Source organism: Tribolium castaneum, chromosome 3, assembly GCF_031307605.1.
Source record: "Tribolium castaneum strain GA2 chromosome 3, icTriCast1.1, whole genome shotgun sequence".
Taxonomy (NCBI): Eukaryota; Metazoa; Arthropoda; class Insecta; order Coleoptera; family Tenebrionidae; genus Tribolium; species Tribolium castaneum.
The window spans coordinates 20100361-20124317 of record NC_087396.1 but is presented as its reverse complement, the minus strand read 5'-3'; the positions used below and the strand labels follow the sequence as shown (position 1 = coordinate 20124317).

General features: G+C 37.4%; 4 protein-coding genes across 4 annotated transcripts; all 4 read left to right on the top strand.

The window, feature by feature from the left end:
• Nucleotides 1–4120: 4120 nt before the first annotated feature.
• On the top strand, nucleotides 4121–14012 carry LOC655171 (uncharacterized). Its single transcript, XM_064355302.1, has 18 exons — nucleotides 4121–4608; nucleotides 6582–6722; nucleotides 6779–6935; nucleotides 7078–7454; nucleotides 7504–7845; nucleotides 7895–8432; nucleotides 8659–8825; nucleotides 9991–10131; nucleotides 10182–10344; nucleotides 10391–10767; nucleotides 10818–11156; nucleotides 11207–11743; nucleotides 12004–12195; nucleotides 12237–12377; nucleotides 12430–12589; nucleotides 12633–13009; nucleotides 13058–13390; nucleotides 13443–14012. Exons 1-18 carry the CDS (start codon nucleotides 4429–4431, stop codon nucleotides 13989–13991), a joined length of 5211 nt encoding a protein of 1736 aa, XP_064211372.1. The 5' UTR covers nucleotides 4121–4428; the 3' UTR covers nucleotides 13992–14012.
• A 1114-nt stretch (nucleotides 14013–15126) lies between these two features.
• LOC655695 (esterase B1) lies at nucleotides 15127–17103 on the top strand. The gene is made up of 6 exons (XM_008197262.3): nucleotides 15127–15285; nucleotides 15330–15470; nucleotides 15523–15682; nucleotides 15726–16102; nucleotides 16151–16483; nucleotides 16536–17103. Exons 1-6 carry the CDS (start codon nucleotides 15148–15150, stop codon nucleotides 17076–17078), a joined length of 1692 nt encoding a protein of 563 aa, XP_008195484.1. The 5' UTR covers nucleotides 15127–15147; the 3' UTR covers nucleotides 17079–17103.
• Nucleotides 17104–17349: 246 nt separating this feature from the next.
• LOC655784 (uncharacterized) lies at nucleotides 17350–23917 on the top strand. The gene is made up of 11 exons (XM_064355298.1): nucleotides 17350–17621; nucleotides 17659–17799; nucleotides 17841–18000; nucleotides 18044–18420; nucleotides 18470–18811; nucleotides 18856–19395; nucleotides 21510–21731; nucleotides 21775–22437; nucleotides 22492–22836; nucleotides 22891–23038; nucleotides 23591–23917. The coding sequence occupies exons 1-11, from the start codon at nucleotides 17487–17489 to the stop codon at nucleotides 23872–23874; spliced, it is 3357 nt and encodes a 1118-aa protein (XP_064211368.1). The 5' UTR covers nucleotides 17350–17486; the 3' UTR covers nucleotides 23875–23917.
• On the top strand, nucleotides 19440–20902 carry LOC107398185 (facilitated trehalose transporter Tret1-like). The gene is made up of 2 exons (XM_015981405.2): nucleotides 19440–19555; nucleotides 19601–20902. Exons 1-2 carry the CDS (start codon nucleotides 19510–19512, stop codon nucleotides 20899–20901), a joined length of 1347 nt encoding a protein of 448 aa, XP_015836891.1. The 5' UTR covers nucleotides 19440–19509; the 3' UTR covers nucleotide 20902.
• Nucleotides 23918–23957: the final 40 nt, after the last annotated feature.

Here is a 23957-nt window from a genome sequence, read left to right as displayed (position 1 = left end):
CCAATCGATTCCGCGGATCATTTTACGTAGACATAAACCAAAATACCTCTACATTTTTTGATGTTTTATTATTATTTTTTTATTATTAATTTTTTATTATTAATTTTTCCAATTTTTGTGGAGATTTTGGCCGATTTGCGGTCCCAGAACTACCCAAAAATAATAGATAATTCGGACAAATTTTACAGAGATTATGTTAAGAGAATCAAGGCGGGTGGGCAAGGTATCGGTTTAAGAATCTCGAAACCGCTCATATACCGGAGTTTCCGGTCATGCTTGTTCAAGCCTGCCCTCCGACGAGTGAATACGTGTGTAATCCCGCCAGATAACGTCTTCACTGAAATAAATAGCCCCCACGTTGTTGCACCTCACCCCTCTCAAATTTGACTTTAGAAAAGTCGATGGTGTTGGTGTTGCAGATTTGTATAAATGTATGTACTGATGTAAAAATTTCAAGCACGGTTTCGGCACGTATTATCAATTCCCTCTTCACAATCAATTCTCCATTCAACTATCGTCAATGTGTTTGCAAGCACAAACAACCACGTCCTATTTGTTGGGTTTGCGGTTTCGCTTGCAAAAGCAAAACGGAAGGTAGTAAACAATCGGTGTGTAAAGCGCGGTATTCGCCGCTGAATAATAAGTTTAATTAATTTAATCAGAAGTAAAAATTTCTGGCCATTTCATTAAATTTCAAACGTCTATCATGGTTTTGAAATAGCTAATTAATTTTCCTCGCTTTAAATTGCAAATACTCAAATTACCGACACGATGTTTAATTTATAGCGTGATGCTTATCGAAGTTTTGGGCAAAAATACTGTTCCCACACTTTCATTGTATTAATTCTCGATCGGTCGCATTTATTTGCCGAAAAATTTGCATAAATTAACGACAAATTTTCCATTTAATTAATGATTATTAGCAAGTTGTGACAGGTTAATTAAATGAACAATTTGGGCGTTTAGCAAAACTAGCGTTCAACTTTAATCAGAAACCGTTTTTAATTTAATGGAAATCCGAGCATATGATTTAATCGCGTGGCAAAATCAATTTAATAAACAAACATTGATAAACCAAAAGTTTTAATTAATTGCGATTACTAGAATTAACCGGCTGCAAAAATGTTAGAAACATTTAAAACAAGGGTGAGGAATATTTAAAAATTTTCCTACAAACTCATTACAATTTATTGCACATAAATAAAATACCTAATGGCCCGCGTAAAGATACCATCGCAATTTGATACAATATTTTCCTTCAATACATGTAAATTCCTGCTTACATTAACCAAAATTTATGCGGAATTTTAAACATTGGTCAGGCTTTTTAAATTTTTTCGAGGAATTTTCCTGCCATATCTGGAATCAAAAATTCCAGTTTGGACGAAAATAAGTGCATCTTGTACAACAGGTTTTAACACCACGAAAAAAAGCATTTTTAATTAAACGGAAAATTCTTAGAGTGGCTGTGGTGTGAGAGGAGAGCACTTTTTACCAAAAGAATTTCTCAAAGTTTCGAGATAACATTCTTCGGCGCGAAAGCATTCCAGATTTACAAAATCTAACGCCAAGACTTGATAGTTTTATTCCGAATATTTAGTAATTTTGCGCAACTGTTTTAATTATCGCGTTAATTTTTTCGTAGATTGATTCCAGGCGTTTATTATAGGCAACCAGTCGCGCCATTGATCTGACTTGTTGCCTATGATAACTCCCGGTTTCCCATTTATCGATATTAATTTATGTAGGGAACGTTTCAGTTCCTGCTGAAATATTTACCAGAGCGCACTTCCAAAGATAACCGGGGAGGAAATGATTATTTAACTTTCAGACCTACTGGGTGTGAACTGGAGTTACAATGGATAATTTAAAATATTCGTCTTGGTTCGAAATTATGATTTATTTTAACTCGGGTGTGATAAGGAGACAATGCTGAACGCCGCATTTGAATAATTTAAAAACGTCGACTTGCTATCGGTGGTAAACATTTATCGAAGGAAGCTTTTACCGTGATTGCTTCGTAACAGTCAAGTATCTGGAAGCACACACGCTCGAGAAAAGCTGAGAGCTTTGAAGAGACGTCTTTGAAGCTCGGACTTCTTACAACCAACCCGGGCCCTGTAATCCCCAGTGAATAATTTATTGGCGCAATTTTAATAGCGATAGATTTTATCACCCACCAGTTTAGCAGCAAATAACAATGTAATTCCTTAGTTTATTTCTATCGATTATTTGAGCTTAATGCAGCTTTTAGAGAAGTTGGGAAGAAATATGACTTATTCCCCTAAAATTTTGGCCATTTTTACTCAAATTGGATTCTGATTTTTTAATTACTTTAAACGTAAACCTCCAAAAATTACGAGAAGCTTCAATATTTTCTTGTAATCACTAAAATCTATTAATTTCTCACAATAAGAACAAAACAAATGCTTTTTTTAAAATATTTTTTTGTTAATTAATGATTTTAATGTGGGAAAAATATATCTATAATTACATACCTACTTGTAAACTAATTGATTAAAATTTTTAGGAGAGACAAAAATGCTTTTCTGAGTCCTGCGTACAGTCCTGTCAAGACGGTCACTTCTTTACCAATTTACCAAAAGATGTTAAGTCTGCAGAAGACTACACTTCGAAAATGAGTTGTTAATTTTTTTCTAAATTTTGAGAAAAAAATCGCTAGTTGCTATTTGCTAATTCTACTGAACTCTTAACTCGTAAATAAAAAAATACATTTAAAAAATTTAATATTTAAGTGACTGACTGAAGAAATATGTTCTCATATGTTCTCATGTTTTCTTTTTCTTAATTAAACAATCCATTATTTTTTTTATTTCTTAGACAACTACACTGATCTATTTCCTTTGAAATTACACGGAAATGCGTCAACAGGAAAATGTTTGTTCCACTGAGTAAACTAACTGCTGAGTTGTTGTCTAAAGTGAAACAAATTAAAGAAGTCCAACTTTACTGTACGTTTGTGTACATAATAATTGAAAGATGAGAAAAAAAATTATTGGATTTTTTTTAAATGCGACAAGGAAATGGAAGAATTTTAGATACATTTTTTAAGAACTAATCAGTACAGAAGGAGCTATACCCTCGATGATTAATGAGCAGATCCGGATCCCCCAAAAATAAAAATAAACATCTCTTCCAAACATCATAAAAACTCTGATAACACTTTATAAGCTTAAAGTCCATTGTGGGATGACGTTCACAAAATGATAAGAGCCTCTGTTAATTAATTAGGGTTAATACAACATTATTATAACCACCTATCATTTTTGGAAAAACCGTTTAATTTTTCCAAGTACCAGTGAAGTTTGTTGATCATTTTCCGAGATAACTTGTCAGTAAACTGTGAATTAATCCGAAAAAGTTTCAGATAAATCAGTGACGATGCAAGACATCGGTTTTGCTTGCAGACATGTAAACAAAATTCCCATAGTCAAAACATCCAGATTGCATTAGAAGGATGTAGATAATGTCGAATAAAACCGATTAAAAATTATTGATTGGGTTGTAATGGAAAAGAAAATAATTACTCCATTTTTTGAATAACTTATCCGAGTCACGTGCCGTACAATTTAATTTACGTGTTTTATTAAAAAGTTCCAATGTTTGCAATGTACGAACCAGGAATCCTGTTTATCAGTAATTAAATAAATTACTCCCTGAAATTCAAAATATGTGCTCATATTTTCCGTGTTCCGCCCACCAACGATTTTTTTCCAGATGATATTTGCGCTAATGTTCCAAAATTATAGCATGCATTTCCTGCGTAGAAATGTAATATTAATAGGGAAATAGACAACTCTAATTTGGCCTCGTTCTATAATGTCGGCATCTTTTATAAATAAACTCGTCTTTTTATCTAAACAATTTATCATTGTTTAACAAATCTGGGATTTTGTGTGAAAATATTGCTGCGACTCATGTTTGTCACAAAATTGTCAGTCCGAAAATGTGACAGTATTATTTTTCCTCAGGTGATTTTTACTTCTTTGATTCTTTTGTAAACGTTTTTTTCTAAAAATAATTGCGCCCCAAAAATAGCCCCATTTTCCCGCACGTGTCAGAGTTTATAAACACAAGAATCAAATCACGCGTCAATAATCAATACCGATAAGCATTTTGCTTTTCTCAGCCAAGATCTTATCTTTCAACAGTCTGATTTCGCGCACCAAATCAAGCAAAATGCTATCGAATGTTGCAAAAGGATTTCCTCCGGTTCTGAAATGGTGCAATAGCTCCAAATTTTCCACCACGTCCACAGTCAGTTCCAAACTGAAACGGGCAACTTTGCGAGTAAGTTTTATAAATAGATAACGCACATAATCGCCAACCAATGTTATCCACATCCGATTCCACGTGGTTTCGACCTCTGTTTCGGCCAACCAGCCAAGAATCACCAGCAACAGTTATATGTTACTGCGTGCACTTGGTGGATCTGTAAGCTACCACAGTAAAATGACAGCTCCAATTGTGACAATAGAGGAGGGTCAAGTTAAAGGCAAAGTCGCCGAAAACTATCAAGGGGGCAAGTTTTACAGTTTTTTGGGGATACCGTACGCCAAGCCGCCGGTTGGAGACCGGAGATTCAAGGTATGTCCAAATTTTGCTGTTTCAAGACTAAAATAACTCAAAAAAAAATGTTGACTACAATTTCGTTGACGGCTGTCGTGTATCTTAATAAGGGTGACAATAGGTTCATCGGTTCGATAAGCTAATGGCTTTTGTAGGTAATTTTATCAGTGTTTGATAGCTATTTCATTCATTAGGCCTCTCAGCAGGAATTTTATTCCAAGCAATTTGCCAGTTTATTGACCAAGAAACACAAGTAGCGCGTGTTGACCATAGGCATAACCTTCGCTAATTAATTAAATGGGTAGGTGCTTCATTTGTAAAGTGGAACAAACCTTGATGGTTACATGCAATTTTATTTAAACTGCACACAATGCGACCTGAATTAATATTTTAGTAAGGCAAATTAGGTTGTTTAGGGGCATTCAAATGCGTTAATTTAGCCTAATTTTTATTTTGTTTACTGGCAAAAGTCAAAATCAACAAATGAACGTGTCAAGGCCAACACGAACAAGATCAAGGTGCTAAAAATTGGAGTAAATCGTGATCAAAGCACTGTTTTTAAATTTGTGTCGGTTGCGAACCTTGAAAACTGCGACAACAAAAATCAAACTTAAACGAAAATTAAATTTATTGATTGAAACCTTGAATGGTTTAACACGCTCTCAAATATTCTCTTAAAATTTGCAGTTTCGAAACTGTAGCCTTGTAGAATTTCAACCATCTAAAATAGGTTTTCGTTTGGCAGAGATTATTTACCTACTTTTGTGCGTCAGAAAATTTCAGAAAAATTTCAACTTTAAACAATATACAAACTTTTCCGTGTAAACTGCACATGCTGAGATGTTAGACATTGACCCGAAAATTTCAAGTTTGCTGTTTTAAATAGGGACGTTTTATCAGACGTAAATTAATCCATTTTCGAAATTTTTAAACTAATTAGTTCTTTCACCTCCCACTGCAGAATCGGTAACGAACGCGGTCAGTTTTATGTGGAAATCGCTTTGAATGAACGAGATAGTTAAGATCTTTCCTATCGTTTTTTTTTTAATTGAAAAAATAGTTAACAAATATCCAAAATTTGCAGTAAAAGTTGGAGGCCTTACCCATCTACCCTTAACTGAATTAGAAAATATTTTTGCAATTCCTAACTTTCTCGAAAAAACTATTAACTGTAGCCGAAATTGTAGTACAGATGCGTAATTTTTGCCCAATTTATTGTAATAAAATAACGACCGATTTGGCATTATGAGGGCTCTAATTATTTGGTTTAATTTTTTTATACTTTGGTTCCACAAGAGAACTTTTGTGCAACTCCTTTTAGAAAATTTTTAGGAGTTGTATTGGCAGTGCAGTGCTGTCAAAAGCATCAAGTCGTTTATTGATAAAGCCCGAATAATTCACACAATTAAGAGGAACATCAAAAATATAAAGTAGAAAAATAGTATATTACACTCGTTTTATAAGAATTTATTTTGTCACTCATTTTATTGGGACACTCCTTCGTCGTGCTCCAAAACCATTCGCGCCGCAATAGAACTCTATAAATATTAATAATTATTATTTGGTTTTTATTTTATGTATTGCGCTTCCTAGTTGGTCTAACAATATCATTGAAGTTTAGATGGTTTAGTCGGAACAACTGTTTATTTTTGCGTGGTGGTGTGTTAATTTATCATTATGACAATAGTAAAGATAATAATAGAAACGTATGCGTTGGTGAAATCGATAACAGTGACTCATACACAATCAATTTTTGACGAATATGAATTTGTCACACTCCTATTGTTGCAAATTATCAAGAAAAATGAAAGCACAGAGTGAATAAGACATTATTTTTACCAATTAAACTGGGGAACAAGTCATTCAATGTCATGTCGTTTTCTGATTAATAAATTACCTCTGACGTGTATTAATTATTTGACGACACGAAGGCCAAACAATGATAACGTGCACTTCACTATCCTTAATTAAAAATACAATTATGTTTATAGGCGCCGGTCCCGGCCGATCCTTGGGACGGAGTCCTTGATGCAACACAAGAAGGACCCGAATGTCCCTCCCGCCACATGTTTTTCGCTTACCAAATCGGGTCGGAAGAAAACTGCCTGAATTTAAATGTTTACACCCGTGATGTAATATTTATTTCACCTACAAGTCATTTTTACTACTAAAATATTTTTTTAAAAAGGTTGAAAATAAAAATGGGTCCCTTAAACCAGTCATGGTTTGGATCCACGGCGGTGCCTTTCTTTATGGCTCGAATAAGAGTGAATTTTTCGGCCCCGATTATCTGATGACTGAAGACATTGTCTTGGTGGCCATCAACTATCGCTTAGGAGCCTTTGGTATGTTTTAATTGGAGTCAATTGCGTGTTAATTTCGTAATAAATGTCGTCAATTGCTTGCGCAATTTGAACGAAAATTATCTTTGAAGCGGATTTGATAACGCTTTATTTATTATTACGTTTTGTAAACAAACATTTTCAGGGTTTCTCAGTTTGGAAGATCCGTCTTTGGGAGTTCCGGGCAATGCCGGGATGAAGGACATGATCCTGGCCCTAAAGTGGGTGCAGAGAAACATCAAAAACTTCAACGGGGACCCGAACAATGTCACGATTTTTGGCGAAAGCGCCGGGTCAGCGTCCGTCCACTTCTTGTATCTGTCCCCCATGTCCAAGGGCTTGTTCCACAAAGCCATTTGTCAGAGTGGAAGTGCGCTCAATTGTTGGGCCCAAGGGACCAGCAACGGGCGCGTTTTGGCCAACGCGCTGGGGTACAAAGAAACCGACGAGAAAAAAATTTTGGAGTACTTAAAAACACTCCCTCCGCATCGGTTAATCCGAGCGCAGCACAAACCCCTCGATGTATTTATCACATTATGAGAGTTTTCCTCAAACTAATTGAAAATTTCAGAACTTTACGGCCCACCTGACGCGGCCTTTTTGCCCAGTTGTGGAAAAACCATCAGACGAACCGGCCTTCCTCTCCCAACACCCCATCGAAATCATCAAAGCTGGCACCTTCAACCATGTACCACTAATGATGGGTTACGTGTCAAAAGAAGGCATTTTTTTCGAAGCGGTCCGGAAGTTACAACCGGGCGCCAAAATCACAACCGATTTCGAAACCGAAATCCACCACGACTTGAAACTCGAAAAAGGGTCCGACAAATCGAAGGAAGTTGCCAATAAAATACAAAAATTCTATTTTGGGGAAGAAACCCCGTCTGAGAAAACCACAGACAATATGTATCTGGTATTTAGCAACAAAAATTGCCTAAACTGGGGTTAATTGCGATTTTTAGCTTAAAACCGACACCCAGTTCCTGCACGGAATCCACAGGAGTATTTTCCACCAGAAGCAGCACAGCACCGAACCCATTTATTTGTACAGAATGTCGCTCGACACGTCTTTGAATTATTACAAGACGATTTGCACCGCCAAAGCTTTGCCGCTCCTCTTCCTTTGCTATTTCCTGTCGTACAAATCGGGCGAAGGCATGAAGAAGAATTTCTTCATGAAAATCGCGAAATCGCTACCGAGTCATCGGCCGACTGGGGTGTGCCATGCCGATGATCTTGGCTACCTCTTCCCTTCGTTTTTGAGTCCGAAGTTGCAACCAGACAGTATCGAGGAAGTTTCAGTTCGGAGATTTGTTAAGTTGTGGACGAATTTTGCCAAAACTGGGAACCCAACGCCCGAGGACGACCAACTGCTGATGAACGTGCGGTGGAGTCCGGTGACCAAAGAAGAAAACCACTTTGTAGATATAGGGAAAGAGCTGAAGACTGGAACCAATCCCGATTTTGAACGCATGCAGTTCTGGGACACGATCTACTCTAGTTGATTTTATAGTATTTAACTTAAGTTTATTGTAAGGAAAACGTTTTTTAATAAATTAAGTGCACCTTTTTTAAAAATCTCGTGTCATGATCCCACTGAACCATCAAAACACTCAAGGTGGATAAGATATCTACTATCTGAGTCACAAATATCGTGCGATGCTGCTCCCTCCATGACTTAAGTCATTTGTTAAGTAACAACAGTGAGGTTTGTTTGTGAATTAATTAAATACTCGCGGTCGCGTCCAAAAAAAAACAATGACATCTCCCATAATTACTCTTGAAGAAGGTCAAATTCAAGGCAAGACAGACGAAGATTATTTGGGGAAAACTTATTATAGTTTTTTGGGTGTTCCCTATGCTAAAGCTCCCATTGGAGACTTGAGGTTTAAGGTAAAATATTTGTTTTTGTTTTTGAGGTGATTTACATTGTTATCACTGTAATTGAAGTTATTTATAGGTGTAATAAGTCAAATCAAACTGGTACTTGCTTTGCATTGATTTGTACGCGCAAATTACATTACTCATAAATAATTATACCGTGTTTTTGAAGGTGACAGAATTTAAAATCTGTAGAACCGATCTGAGTTTTCGTAATTAAATTACAAGCCAATCGCCAGACAATAAAAAACATATAATTGCGGTATTATGGTCGTAATTCGTTTATTTATTAAATAAATTGAGAGAAAATTGATAAATAATGATTAGCTTGGTAATGAGCGACGAGAGATTTTAACGACTGGCAAATGTGCGTCTAAAACTAGCTAGTTTTAATAATTTTTTTCAAATAATTATGTGCGAGCCAATATTTATTAGGTCACTGGTTTCCAAAAATTTTGAATATTTTTTTTAGTATTTTTTCCAAACTAAAACATGGTCTAAGTTTGAAATGAGTTTTATCAAATGAATAAAGTACAATAAAAATTTCGAATTCTATCCGTTTTATCCAAAAATTCGTAATCTTTTAAAGTACTTTTTCAAATGAACAATGAGTCCAATGTTTTATACGTCACCTGATTATTTCTAAACAAATTTTTTTTAAACTTTTGGGTCCTTTTTTAGAAAATTCCCAAACCGATCGCTTTTTCTACATTGTTTTTACAATACTTTTTGAATGAATGAATAAATACTTAAATAATGTCGTCTAATTATTTTCATCCAAAAAATTTCAAGGCGAAATAATACATTTTCTAAAATCTGCTCTGATTACTTTTAAAAAATACTCAACCCTTTTGAGACTTTTTTCAAATGTGGTACTTCACCCAAAAAATATGAAATACCCTTTTTTTGTGTTTTTCATTTCAAGTCAATAAATGCGTAGACCCAAGTTTCAAATCACTTTCCTAAATAATTCCAATATTTTTGAGTGCTCATTTATCCAATTAAGACAGCTGACTACAATTCCGGTATCAATACCTTTTTATCGATTTTTTTTTGCTTTTTTCTTAAATAAATGAGTTTTTTTAATCAATTTTTTTAATCTAATCACTTATTTCCGAAAATTTGGATTCTAATCACAATTTTTCCAACTTTTTCCGAAAATTGCAATACATTTTAGGCTCCAGTACCAGTAGAGCCCTGGAATGGCATTTTGGACGCCACGAAAGAAGGCCCAGCATGTCCTTCCCGTCATATGATCTTTACCAATTCCCTGGGGTGTGAAGATAATTGTCTAAACTTGAACGTATACACCCCACACGTAATATTTCAGATAAACATATAGAATTTTTTCTTCAAATTAAACTTCAGTTACCCAATGACGACAATTCTGGGCCACTCAAACCAGTAATGGTTTGGATTCACGGCGGTGGTTTCATGACCGGCTCAAACCAAAAAGAATTATACGGACCTGATTATTTGATAACTGAGGATATTGTATTGGTTGCGATTAATTACAGATTAGGGGTTTTCGGTACGAAGGAATTTCAGTAATAGTAGAAATATAAATAGTATTTTAGGATTTTTGTGTCTGGAGGACCCATCTCTGGAAGTTCCCGGAAACGCCGGATTGAAAGACATGGTCCTGGCCCTCAAATGGGTCCAAAAAAATATCAAAAACTTTGGGGGGGATCCTGGAAATGTTACCATTTTTGGGGAAAGTGCGGGCGGAGCTGCTGTTCACTTATTGTATCTTTCACCACAAACTAAAGGGCTGTTTCACAAAGCGATAATTCAGAGTGGAAGTGCCCTTAATCCGTGGGCTAAGGGTTGTAGCAATGGTCTTGAAATTGCTAGAACTCTTGAGTATAACGAAAAAGACGAAGGCAAGATTTTGGCATATTTGAAAAGTTTGCCTGCGAGAAAACTTGTGGATGCACAACTGAAAACTCCAGATGTTGGTCGTAAATACTTTGAAAGAAATTAAATTCAGTTTTATTTTTACAGCCGTTTAATGCTTGCAAAATACGACCATATGGACCAGTTGTTGAGAAAAATATTACAGAGAATTCTTTCCTAACCGAAGAACCGATTGATATTATCAAGTCTGGTCGATTTAATCAAGTGCCATTAATTGTGGGTTTTACCTCAAGGGAAGGGATGCTCTACGAACTCATCAAACTAGCGCAAAAAGAGGCAAGAGAACTTAATTTGGAAAAGGAAATTCCTTTTGAATTAAACATGGAAAAGGGGTCGGAAAAATCGCAAAAAATTGCCGCCTCCATTAAGGAAAAATATTTCGACAATAAAGAACCGTCCGAAAGCGACGTCGACAAAGTGTACAAAGTAATAAAAAATCATGAAAGTAGTTTTGGTTTGGTAAAAAAATTTTTCAGCTCAAGACAGATAACATGTTTCTTCACGGAATTCACACCAGTGTCTCTTCCCAAAAACAAACCAGTCGCGAACCGATTTATTTCTACAAAATTACCCTAGACACCCAATTAAATTTCCTCAAAAACACAGTTTTTTCCAACCACCTTTACCTCCTCATGTCTTTATACTTCCTGGTCGCAAAATTCGGCAAAGGCATGACGAGCTCAATGCTCCTAAACTTGGCGAAAAAAATTTCCGTGACGCACCACCACGGCACTTGCCATGCCGACGACATATTTTACCTATTCAGCTCAATTTGGAACGGAAAACTCGAACCAAAGAGCGAGGAGGAGAAACAAGTGCAAAGGATGGTCAAGTTATGGACGAATTTTGCAAAAACGGGAAACCCAACACCCGATAAACACGACCAGGTTTTGAACATCGAGTGGAAACCTGTGACCAAAGAAGAAAATTTCTATCTGAAAATTGGCAAGGAGCTGGAGGTCAAGTCAAATCCGGCTAGTGAACGGATGAAGTTTTGGGACAACATTTGCAACGTTTAGTGTTTTTTTTTTGTTGACTTGTTATTTTTATGTATTAATAAAATTGTAAAGATTCCATAGACTTTTTATTAAAAAACGAAGATAACAATAAAACTAAAAATAATCCCCCCACCAGCTCAACGACATCAATTAAGCAACAAGATAATCACGTCCTAGACCCAGACGGATTGATTGAATTTTTGTCTTTTTTGATAAAGGAACATTAAGATTTAAATAAACTTACTATCATTTACGTCTCAACTCTTTGGCCTTAGCCAGCAATATATAGTGGTCATTATTTGTATCCGCTTCATTTTAATGTTACTAGCGCAATGGCAAATCCGGTTGTGACAATTAAAGACGGACAAATTAGGGGAGTCACTGATAGTGATTACTTGGGCAAGCCCTATCACTGTTTCTTGGGAATTCCCTACGGGAAAGCTCCAGTTGGCGATTTACGATTTAAGGTAATTTTTAATTTTTTGGAATTTTGTGATAGTTCTTGCAGGCCCCTGTTCCAGTGAACCCCTGGAAAGGGATACGAGATGCCACACAAGAAGGGCCAGAATGCCCTTCACGACACTTACTGTTCCAAACTTACGTTGGTTCTGAGGATAATTGTTTACACGTTAATGTTTACACTCCACAGGTAATAATAGTCGTAGTTTTGACAATTTTTATTATTTTTTGCGAAATTGTAGCTTCCGGATGACGGTAATAATAATTTGAAACCCGTCATGGTCTGGTTCCATGGTGGTGGCTTTCTGTACGATTCAAACAAACGCGAAATGTACGGCCCAGATTATTTAATAACCGAAGATGTTGTTATAGTTTCGGTCAGTTATCGTTTAGGAGTCCTTGGTGCGTTTTGACTTTGTCTTAAAAATTTTATGCCAAAATTTAGGATTTCTCAGCTTGGAAGACCCAACGCTTGAAATTCCCGGAAACGCCGGGCTTAAGGACATGGTTTTGGCCCTTCAGTGGATACAAAACAACATCCAATATTTTTGTGGAGACCCGAACAATGTTACAATTTTTGGCGAAAGTGCCGGTTCTGTGGCAGTTCATTATTTGTATCTTTCTCCTAAAACCAAAGGACTGTTCCACAAAGCAATTTGCCAAAGTGGGTGTGCGCTAAATACTTGGGGAGAGGGAAGTACCAATGGTTTAATAATTGCAAAACATTTGGGTTACAATGAAACGAACGAACGAAAAATTTTGGAGTATTTGAAAACTTTGTCACCACAAAAACTCATAAAGGCCCAACATCGATTTGAAGACGTATGTGTGTCGGTGAAAGTGTTTTTGTCCTAATTATTTGACTTTTAGACATTTGTGGCAAGTAAAGTGCAAAAATTTGGCCCAGTTGTTGAAAAATATGTAACTGAGTCCGCTTTCTTAACCGAAGAACCGCTCGAAATTATTAAATCGGGGAAATTCAATCACGTTCCGTTAATAATCGGGACAACTTCAAGGGAAGGAATGCTTGCAGAAGCTGCTAGAAGACTACTAGGCAAAGATATAATCGGTTCAAGCCTCGAAGACGAAATCCATTACCGGTTGAAAGTGAAAAAAGGTTCAGAAGAATCGAGACAAATTGCCAACAAAATCAAGAAATTTTATTTCGGTGAAGAGGAAAAAAACCCGGACAAATATTACCTGGTACTGAACAAACACACAAATTATAAACAGATACGAACAAATTCACTTGCAGCTCAAGACCGACAACATGTTCCTCCATGCAACTTACAAGACAGTTAATTACCAGAAAAAAATCAGTCAAGCCCCGATTTACTTCTACGAAATGTCCCTTGGGTCGCCTTTCAGTCTCTTCAAAAGCATGTGCACCCCTAAATTATTTTACCCAACAATGATTTTCTTCCTATTGGCGTACATAACGCGTGATAGTGTATTTAACACATTTTTTCTCCGACTGGCTAAATTAATGCCGAGGAAAAATCTAATCGGAGCGTCACATGGCGACGATTTGAGCTACCTTTTCAAGCCCGTCTTGAGCGAGAAAGTCAGGCCTGGAAGTGACGAGGAAATTCATGTGAAACGGTTTATAAAACTGTGGGCGAATTTTGCCAAGACCGGAAATCCAACGCCCGACAAAAACGACCCATTTTTAAATATCGAGTGGAAACCCGTGACGAAAGAAGAAAATTATTTGCTCGATATAGGGACTCGATTGGAGTTAAAAACAGATCCGAACGCCGAAAGAATGGCGTTCTGGGACAGCATTTATAATTTTGAGACGTAAATAAAGTATTGTGAACGAAAACCGAGTCTAATTTTCCTATAACTATAATCCCACAGAACCTGGTTTATAAAGTTAAAATATCAAATGTTCTAATTTTTTGCACAGCTTAGCTTTCAATACAGTGATTGAAAGTGTTGTTATATATTTAATTTCTTGAAAAAAAAAGTAATTGAATTACCTACTTCCTTATTAATTGGAAAAGTAATTAATTTTTTAATCTTTAATTGTAATTAGCTCTATAATTGTAATAATCAAAGTCCTCTTCTAAAAAATAATTTCGAATATTGTCCAATTTACTTGTTTTTATGACAATGAGTACTCAAAAAAAACTTGGAATCAACGAGAAACTAACTGAACCACTAAAAAGCATCCGAATGTGTTCTCTAACACCTAGGTACTGCTCTAGCAATCCAAGGTCTTTGAAATAAACAGAGAGATCATATTTTCCAAAAATTATGAATCAAAGTGGTCTAAAAAATATTATAAATATTAATAGTATTAATCGTTATTATTACAAAACCACTCTAAAAGCGGTGGTTCCGAAAAGATGGTACTAATCTGTAGCTTTTATTGAAGACTTACAACTTACGAAAACGCAAAATGTAAAAGACGAAATCGAATGCCTTAGTAAAGACAATGATCGTAACAAAACCTTTACAAAAAAATATTTAGGTCGGCCCAGAAACAATAGAAATAAACTTTTGAATACTTTAATAGGTACTCAGATAAAAATCTGCGAATTCCGAAAATCAGAAGACAAAAGAAATTTTGTGAAAGTAGAAACACATCTACTTATCCCCGGTTAACCAGGAGTTAGTGTTTTAGTTAATTTGTTTTTTAACAAAAATTTACAATAGGGCTGTAAAAACGTAAACACGAAAATTTTCCACATACTTTTTATAAAAAAATATGCAGATAAATTTAACACTAAAAATAATACCCCCACCAATTCGCTGCAATCAACTAAACAACAATATTTTTGCTGAATGTAATCACGTCCCACAGCCAATAGGATTGAGCTAAGATTTTGGATTTCTCAATTATGAAACATTAAAGTTTTAAATAAACTTACTATCACTTAAGTCTCTACCCTTTGCCCTTAGCAAGCACTATATAAAAGTGTGACTTTTGAAATCGGTTTCATTTTAATGCCGCAATGGCCAATCCACCAGTTGTGACAATTAAAAAAGGGCAAATTAAGGGAAGCATTGATAATGATTATTTGGGCAAGCCCTACTACTACTTTCTGGGAATTCCCTACGGCAAAGCTCCAACTGGAGACTTGCGATTTAAGGTAATTTTTAATTTTTTTCTGGAATTTTGTAATAGTTTTCGTAGGCTCCTGTTCCAGTGGACCCTTGGAAAGGGATCCGAGATGCCACCCAAGAAGGGCCAGAATGCCCTTCACTCCATTTAATTTTAAAAACTTACGTTGGTTCTGAGGATAATTGTTTACACGTTAACGTTTACACTCCACAGGTAATAATAGTCGTAGTTCTGACAATTTTTATTATTTTTTGCGAAATTGTAGCTTCCGGATGACGGTAATAATAATTTGAAACCCGTCATGGTCTGGTTCCATGGTGGTGGCTTTCTGTACGATTCAAACAAACGCGAAATGTATGGCCCAGATTATTTAATAACCGAAGATGTTGTTATAGTTTCGGTCAGTTATCGTTTAGGAGTCCTTGGTGCGTTTTGACTGTATCTTAAAAATTTTATGCCAAAATTTAGGATTTCTCAGCTTGGAAGACCCAACGCTGGAAATTCCCGGAAACGCCGGGCTTAAGGACATGGTTTTGGCCCTTCAGTGGGTACAAAACAACATCCAAAATTTTTGTGGAGACCCGAACAATGTTACAATTTTTGGCGAAAGTGCCGGTTCTGTGGCAGTTCATTATTTGTATCTTTCTCCTAAAACCAAGGGACTGTTCCACAAAGCAATTTGCCAAAGTGGGTGTGCGCTAAATACTTGGGGAGAGGGAAGTACCAATGGTTTAATAATTGCAAAACATTTGGGTTACAATGAAACGAACGAACGAAAAATTTTAGAGTATTTGAAAACTTTGTCACCACAAAAACTCATAAAGGCACAACACCGATTTGAAGACGTATGTGTGTCGGTGAAAGTGTTTTTGTCCTAATTATTTGACTTTTAGACATTTGTGGCAAGTAAAGTGCAAAAATTTGGTCCAGTTGTTGAAAAATATGTAACAGATTCGGCTTTCTTAACCGAAGAACCGCTGGAAATTATGAAATCAGGGAAATTCAATCATGTACCATTAATAATCGGCACAACTTCAAGAGAAGGAATGCTTGCAGAAGCTGTTAGAAAATTACTAAGAAAAGATGTGGTAGGTTCGAGTCTAGAAGACGAAATTCATTATCGATTAAAAGTGGAAAAAGGTTCAGAAGAGTCGAGACAAATTGCCACCAAAATCAAAAAATTTTATTATGGTGAAGAAGAAAAAAATGCGGAAAAGTATTACTTGGTACTAGAGAAAAACACAAATTGAAAACAAATATAAAAAAGTTTGCTTTCAGCTCAAAACTGACACTATGTTCCTCCACGGAACATACAAGACAGTCAATTACCAAAAACAAACCAGCAAGGCTCCGATTTACTTTTACGAAATGTCTCTTGGAACTTCATTAAATCTTTCTAAGAACATGTGTAACCCAAAATTGTTTTACCCAACCATGCTTTTGTATCTTTTCGCATACATAACGGGTGGTAACATGTTCAATAAATTTTTCCTACGTCTGGCAAACCTTATGCCGAGAAACAACCTAACTGGAGCGTCCCATGGCGACGATTTGGGCTACATTTTCAAGTCCGTTTTGATCGAAACAATCAAACGTGGAAGTGAGGAGGAAATTCACATGAAACGCTTTATAAAGCTGTGGGCAAATTTCGCCAGAACCGGAAATCCAACACCCGACAAAAACGATCAACTTTTAAATATTGAGTGGAAACCGGTGACCAAGGAAAAAAATTATGTGCTTGATATTGGGACCCAACTCGCATTAAAAACAAACCCGAACGCTGAAAGAATGGCATTTTGGGACAGCATTTACAATTTCTAAACGCAAATAAAATTGTGTACGAAAATCGAGTCTAATTATCCTGTCTCCTCAAGGACAAGCCAATAAAATATCATTATTAAATAAATTGCCACTACTTATCGCCATCACTGTCAGGTTAAAAATCAAAATCGTGTTTTACAACTAATGAAGCTTCGTCCGTTATCTCAGACTAGACGAATTTTAAAATTTTGCATGCGCTATCACCATTTGCAAAACAAATTTGGAGGTCAATATGCTACACCGGAACAAGTAAATTAAGCCAAAGTCACGTAAAATTTCCAGTAATTAAAAACCAGCGTTAGGAAAACGTACTCAATTTTTAACACAACCAAACCGACAGAAATTCAAGTGCCCCACCAAGTCGTTAAACAATTTGTGTTTCCGCTGCGGTTAGTTTATAGTAACGTGATGGACAGTCCTGTTGTGGTACTTAAAGAAGGTCGAGTCAAGGGAAGTATCGGCAGGGATTATTTCAATAATCCCTACTACTATTTCTTGGGCATTCCTTACGGAAAAGCGCCAATTGGGGAATTGCGATTCAAGGTAGTTAATTTCTGGCAATTTGCCTTAATTGCCGTAGGCTCCTGTTCCAGTGGAGCCTTGGAAAGGCACCAAAGATGCAACCCAAGAGGGCCCAGTTTGTTCCTCTCGCCATGTAATGTTCAAACGATACGTCGGAGCTGAGGATAATTGTCTACACGTCAATGTCTACACCCCTCAAGTATTGTAACCAAATGATTTTTTTTCTAATTTAAAATGTAGCTCCCCAGCGATGGTAACAACAACCTCAAACCAGTCATGGTCTGGATCCACGGTGGTGGCTTCCTGTACGACTCAAACCGCCGCGAAATGTACGGTCCCGAATATTTGATAACGGAAGACGTGGTTATAGTTTCCGTAAATTACCGACTCGGCGTGTTCGGTGTGTTTCCACCCCAATTTCAAGTTTTAACCCAGACTTTCAGGCTTCCTCAGTTTGGAAAACCCAGCACTTGAAGTGCCAGGAAACGCGGGAATGAAGGACATGGTCCTGGCCCTCAAATGGGTCCAGAACAACATCACGAGTTTCAGTGGCGATCCAAACAATGTCACGGTTTTTGGCGAAAGCGCTGGTTCAGCCGCCGTCCACTATTTATACCTCTCGCCAAAAACTAAAGGACTGTTTCACAGAGCGATCTGCCAGAGTGGCTGTGCTTTGAACAGCTGGGCAATTGGGTGCACTAACGGTACCATCATTGCCGATTATCTCAATTTTACGGAACGGGATGAAGGAAAAATTTTAGAGTATTTGAAAAGTTTGCCGCCCCAAAGAATCGTCAAAGCTTTGCATCGATATGACGACGTGTGTGTGCAAAAATTGGACACTTTCGGGTTTTAATTCAGTTTTTTAGACTTTTATTGCAAGTCGGATTCGACCGTTTGGCCCAGTTGTTGAAAAATACGCCACGGAATCGGCGTTCCTAACCCAGGAGCCGTTGCAAATCATCAAGTCGGGGACATTCAACAAGGTGCCCTTAATCATAGGGAATAATTCTCGGGAAGGGATCCTTGCCGAAGTGGCTCGGAAAGTCTTCGGCGAAAACGTGATCGGTACGAGTTTCGAAGACGAAATTTACTTCTACCTCAAGCTGGAGAGAGGTTCGGGAGAGTCGAAACAAATTGCCCAAAAAATCAAGGATTTTTATTTCAATGGAGAGGACCGGTCGGAACACAACAACGAAAAATTTTATTTGGTAACAAAAAAAAAATCAAAAAAATCGCTACGTATAGTTTTTAGTTAAAAACCGACAACATGTTCCTCCACGGGACGTACAAAACCGTCAACTACCAGAAACAGGCAACCGACGCGCCCATTTATTTCTACGAAATGACCCTAGACCACCCTTTCAGCCTGTTCAAGAGCATGTGCACCCCCAGATTTTTCTACCCCACCATGTTTTTCTATTTTCTGGCGTACAATGTGGGCCCCGGTCGCCTCAACCAGATATTCCTGCGGTTGGCCAACCTCATGCCGCGCAAAACCTTGGTTGGGGCGTCACATGCGGACGACTTGAGCTACATTTTCCGGCCGATTTTGGGCGAAAAAGTGCGCTCCGGGAGCGAGGAGGAAATTTACATGAGGCGGTTTATCCGACTTTGGGCCAATTTTGCAAGAACTGGGAACCCCACCCCGGGCACAAGCGACCCCCTTTTGAATGGTGTTGAGTGGAAACCGGTGACTAAAGACCAAAACTGCATCCTGGACATCGGCACCCGACTCGAGATGAAAAATTACCCACACGTCGAAAGGATGCAGTTTTGGGACAGCATTTACAGTTACTGAAGTTTACAATAAATATCACCCACAATATTTGCGTTATTATTTTTCCGTTACCTCACACGTCGGGCAATAAATTTCGCCGTGTTGAACATTTCATAAGAGTGAGCCACGATGAAGCGTGTGTTTTTTTCGTACCAGTTTTTGGCCACTGTGACCTGTAAGTAGTAGAAAATTGGGGGCGGTTTTGGCAAAGTTGTTGTAGCCTCGTTGGCTGTTTTATCGTCGGGGATTCACGAAGCCTGGACTTCGGTCTACATCCCCGTTTTGCTGAACGGCACCAACACTTTGAAAATAACAAGTGTGGAAGGGTCCTGGATTACGATGTCCATGAGTTTTGGCGGATTGATCGGCTGTGTTGTGTCTTGCCTTCTGATTAATAAAATCGGACGCAAAAAAACGATACTCCTGACGTTTTGTCCCAATTTTTTGTCCTCGGTGGTCCTGGCTTTTGCCAATTCGGTGCCGGTTTTTTGCACAGCTCGGGTTTTATCGGGTGTTGCTTTCGGGATTGCAATCGGGGTTATTCCCCATTATATCGGCGAAATCGCAGATCCGGAAATTAGGGGTTCGTTGGGCACACTTGTGACTATTTTTTCGCTGTCTGGTTTCCTCTTTATAAACATTGTCGGTTCGTACGTAACGATACAAACATCGTCTTGGATTTCGGCAACAATTCCAGTTCTATTCCTACTGACTTTTATTTGGATGCCGGAAAGTCCGTACTATTTGGTAATGATTGGAGAGTGCGATCAGGCTGAACAAACTTTGGCAAAACTTAAGGGAACACGCGATGTTTTTGACGAGTTCCAAAATTTGAAAGAGTCACTTGTGACCCAAATTATACACAAAACAAACGTTACTGAAATATTTAGACAAAAATCAAACCGGAAGGCCTTACTGATTATTTTTATTTTACTAAATGGCAAACAAATGACCGGGATTAGTCCCCTGGATGCCTACGCTCAACTAATTTTCCAAAAAATCTTCCCTCAGTTATCACCATTATCCATAATTTTGGTTTACTACCTGACTAGGTTATTTCTGGCAATTGTGAGTTCGTTTCTCTCTCGAAAAATCGGCCGTCGGCCACTCCTTCTGATCTCGTTTTTCGGTTGTTCAATAACTTTGTTTCTCCTAGCTTTTTACCTCCATCTTCAGTCACTAAACATGATCAAAGCGCAATATTTCTCAATTCTGCCGATTTTATTTCTGGAAGCTTTCGCAGTCTTTTACAGTTTTTTGACACCTGTGCCTTTATCAATTTTGGGTGAACTTTTCCCAATGAACGTCAAGACTTTTGCGTCAATTTTCTACGAAGTGTATCTCTATCTTGTCACACTTTTTGTCATCAAACTGTTTCAAGAAGTGTCCGATCATTACGGGATTGAAACACCATTTTTTATTTTTGCCACTTTGACTCTGATTCACACGATTTTGATTTATAAATTTGTTTTTGAAACCAAGGGAAAGACTTTGTACGAAATACAAAAGTGTCTTGAATAAACTATAATTGAATTTTTCCAACAATAGACTGGACATTTTTAAAATGAAAAATCTTGAGTCACGCTTGATCATAAAACTTTGGCAAAGATTATCTCTAGTTGCGTGTTTTGCGAATTTTACGTCCAAAGTCCAGCCTATCGCTGGAAGAACCATCCAAATATTTATTTTTGTACTGTAGTATTGCCAGATTTTTGTTATTTTTACTAGATTATAGATAAGAATAAATCCACGAAAACAATTCCTTTTCAACAAATTAATGATTCAGAAATTGTGTCTGCGGCCTTGTATAGTAACAAGGTATAAAAATTTGAATAAATTCGTACTAAAACATGTTTAATTCTTGTTCGATAGCACCTTTTATCGAAAAGTGCAGAAGCAGGTGCTTAGTACAAGTTAATAACATTAAACCGATGTTTTATTATCTAGTACCGAATGTAAACATCCATCTAGCATGTAAATTGTGTTCGATACACATATCAAACACTAGGAAATTTGGCATGGAGTGAAAAAATAAACAAAATTATCAAGCACTGCGTTCGCTTAATTCCCAATAATCCTGCAAGTCACATTTTATCAGATAAAATTAACAACACTTTAAACCGATATAATCTCCAATCATCTCCGACAGTGTCATGCCAGTTTCTGTTATCACTATTGCCCTAACCTTCGGTTTAAACGTCTGGCACAGTTTCATCATGTCTGATCCCACCGTCACCATACAGCAGGGACAACTCCGGGGAAAAATCTCGACCAACATTGACAATAAAAACTTCTACAGTTTCCAAGGCATTCCATACGCCAAACCCCCCACTGGACCACTCCGGTTCAAGGTAAATTTTCCCGGAGTTAACTCTCCCACTAACCGGGTTTTAGGACCCTCAAGCCCCGGAACCATGGACCGGAGTCAAGGACGCAACGACGGAAGGAAGCGTGTGTTACGCCAAACACATGCTTTTCAATAACATTATCGGATCGGAGGATTGCCTACACTTGAATGTTTACACACCGGAATTGGCATCAAAAAATTTAAGACCAGTCATGGTCTGGATACATGGTGGCGCCTTTAAAAGCGGCTCAAGTAATACGGATGTCTACGGTCCTGAGTATTTGCTAACTCAGGATGTTGTTGTCGTTACTTTCAACTACAGATTGGGAATTTTCGGGTTTCTTAAACTGGATGATGCCACGTTAGGTGTTCCCGGGAACGCGGGAATGAAAGACATGGTAATGGCCTTGAAATGGGTCCGGAAAAACATCAGTAAATTCGGTGGGGATCCGAACAATGTGACCATTTTTGGTGAAAGTGCTGGAGCAGCCTCGGTGCATTACCTAGTCTTGTCACCACTAGCCAAAGGGCTGTTTCACAGGGCCATTGCACAGAGTGGGACTGCGTTAAATTCTTTTGCAAGGGGGCGCAGTGACATGGTTTCGCATATCTCGGCTGAGTTGAACACCAAAAATGAGAGGGAAATTTTGGAAAAGTTGGTGCAAATGCCAGCCGAACAACTGTTTGAACTGTACGAGAAATTAGTAACTGTGAGCATTTTTTTGGCCAAATAATTCATTTTGTGACTTGATTTAATGTTTAAGGTGTGTGAGGGTTTGAACAATGCCGGTGGTAAACTACCCTTCGCTCCGGTGATTGAAAAGGCGTCTCAAAATGCGTTCATTGCCGAAGAACCGCTCAAAATCATAAAATCGGGGAATTACAACCAAGTGCCTCTAATATTCGGGTTTACGACAAGAGAGGGAATGTTGATTGAGCAAATGATAAAGCCGAGAAAGCCCACCATGCCGCGGGATTTTGAGGCAGCGATTCCTTACACTCTGGAGGTTGAACGGGGTTCGGAAAATTCGAAACAAATCGCTCAGAAGATCAAAGATTTTTATTACGGAGAGCCAGGCTCCGAAGACAAGCTTGAAAATTTCTACATTGTAAACATAACTACTTTCGTCGGAAATGAACAAAATAGTAATTTGTTTTTTTAGATTCATACCGACAACTATTTCCTGAGAGATATTATTTTTGCGGTCAAACACCATGCCGCTACGTCCAAATTCCCGGTTTATTTGTACCAAATGTCGGTAGATTCAAGTTTGAATGTCATGAAAAGACTTTCAAACATAACTGCGCCAGGTAAAATAATACTTCCAATAAACGTTTTAATATCTTGTTCAGTAATTGCCTAATTACTGTTTTGAAACTATAGTTACGTAGCTTAGTATTTTTTTTTCTAAACGAATAAAATTGCTAAAACACTTAAACTCGTCCCAACAAGCATAGGATGGTAACAAGATAAGAAAATGAGCATGTGCCAGACCATTTACCATCGAAGAAAACAATTACATGCAAAGAAAAAAAAGCACTCAATAGCAATTTGATTTAAAATGTTTGCATTGCTTTTATATCTCCTGAAAATTTAATGCTCTATCTGGCTGTAATACTTTACAACACTTGTTTGAGTGAGAAAAAATGCAATTTCCACTTTGAAATTTTACACCAAATGCTCAACTCGTCAGGAAAACTGATTTTTTCCATTCTAGACGTCAGGCTTTTTATAGCGCTATTTTTTAATTCATTGCTCTTAAAAAATAATTATTAGGAATGGGAACGTTTTATTCGTACTCCGTGTAAATCAAAATGAAACCAAAACAATTTAATCCTTAATTTTTTTTGTTTGTGTTTAAGGTGTAGCTCACGGTGACGACATCGGCTACCTCTTCAAAACCAAAGTCTCGCCAGCTTTAAACCCCGGAAGTTTGGAGGAAGTATCAGTGAGACGTTTCGTCAGACTTTGGACGAACTTCGCCAGAAACGGCAATCCAGACGAACCGCAGTGGAAACCGGTGAAAACGAACGAACTCAATTACATCGACATTGGGGAGAAATTAAGTGCGAAAGTTAACCCCGAGCCCGAAAGAATGAAATTCTGGGAAGAACTTTACAAAAATAAACCACTGTATTCAATTTAATGTAATTTCAAAAATTCTAATAAAAATAAAATTGTTATCACTCGACGATAAGTTTATTACACCCAATGACCTCAGTTTGAAAT

Excerpts from the sequence above, each read along its gene's own strand:
- LOC107398185 (XM_015981405.2), top strand. The coding sequence starts at position 19,510 with ATGAAGCGTGTGTTTTTTTCGTACCAGTTTTTGGCCACTGTGACCT. Across the intron at positions 19,556-19,600 it reads GTTTTTGGCCACTGTGACCT|CCTCGTTGGCTGTTTTATCG; the intron begins GTAAGTAGTAGA and ends AAGTTGTTGTAG.
- LOC655695 (XM_008197262.3), top strand. The coding sequence starts at position 15,148 with ATGGCCAATCCACCAGTTGTGACAATTAAAAAAGGGCAAATTAAGGGA. Across the intron at positions 15,286-15,329 it reads CTGGAGACTTGCGATTTAAG|GCTCCTGTTCCAGTGGACCC; the intron begins GTAATTTTTAAT and ends TAGTTTTCGTAG. Across the intron at positions 16,484-16,535 it reads ATGCGGAAAAGTATTACTTG|CTCAAAACTGACACTATGTT; the intron begins GTACTAGAGAAA and ends GTTTGCTTTCAG.
- LOC655171 (XM_064355302.1), top strand. The coding sequence starts at position 4,429 with ATGTTACTGCGTGCACTTGGTGGATCTGTAAGCTACCACAGTAAAATG. Across the intron at positions 12,196-12,236 it reads TTGGCGATTTACGATTTAAG|GCCCCTGTTCCAGTGAACCC; the intron begins GTAATTTTTAAT and ends TAGTTCTTGCAG. Across the intron at positions 12,378-12,429 it reads TTAATGTTTACACTCCACAG|CTTCCGGATGACGGTAATAA; the intron begins GTAATAATAGTC and ends GCGAAATTGTAG.
- LOC655784 (XM_064355298.1), top strand. The coding sequence starts at position 17,487 with ATGGACAGTCCTGTTGTGGTACTTAAAGAAGGTCGAGTCAAGGGAAGT. Across the intron at positions 18,421-18,469 it reads CTTTGCATCGATATGACGAC|ACTTTTATTGCAAGTCGGAT; the intron begins GTGTGTGTGCAA and ends TCAGTTTTTTAG. Across the intron at positions 21,732-21,774 it reads CTGGACCACTCCGGTTCAAG|GACCCTCAAGCCCCGGAACC; the intron begins GTAAATTTTCCC and ends ACCGGGTTTTAG.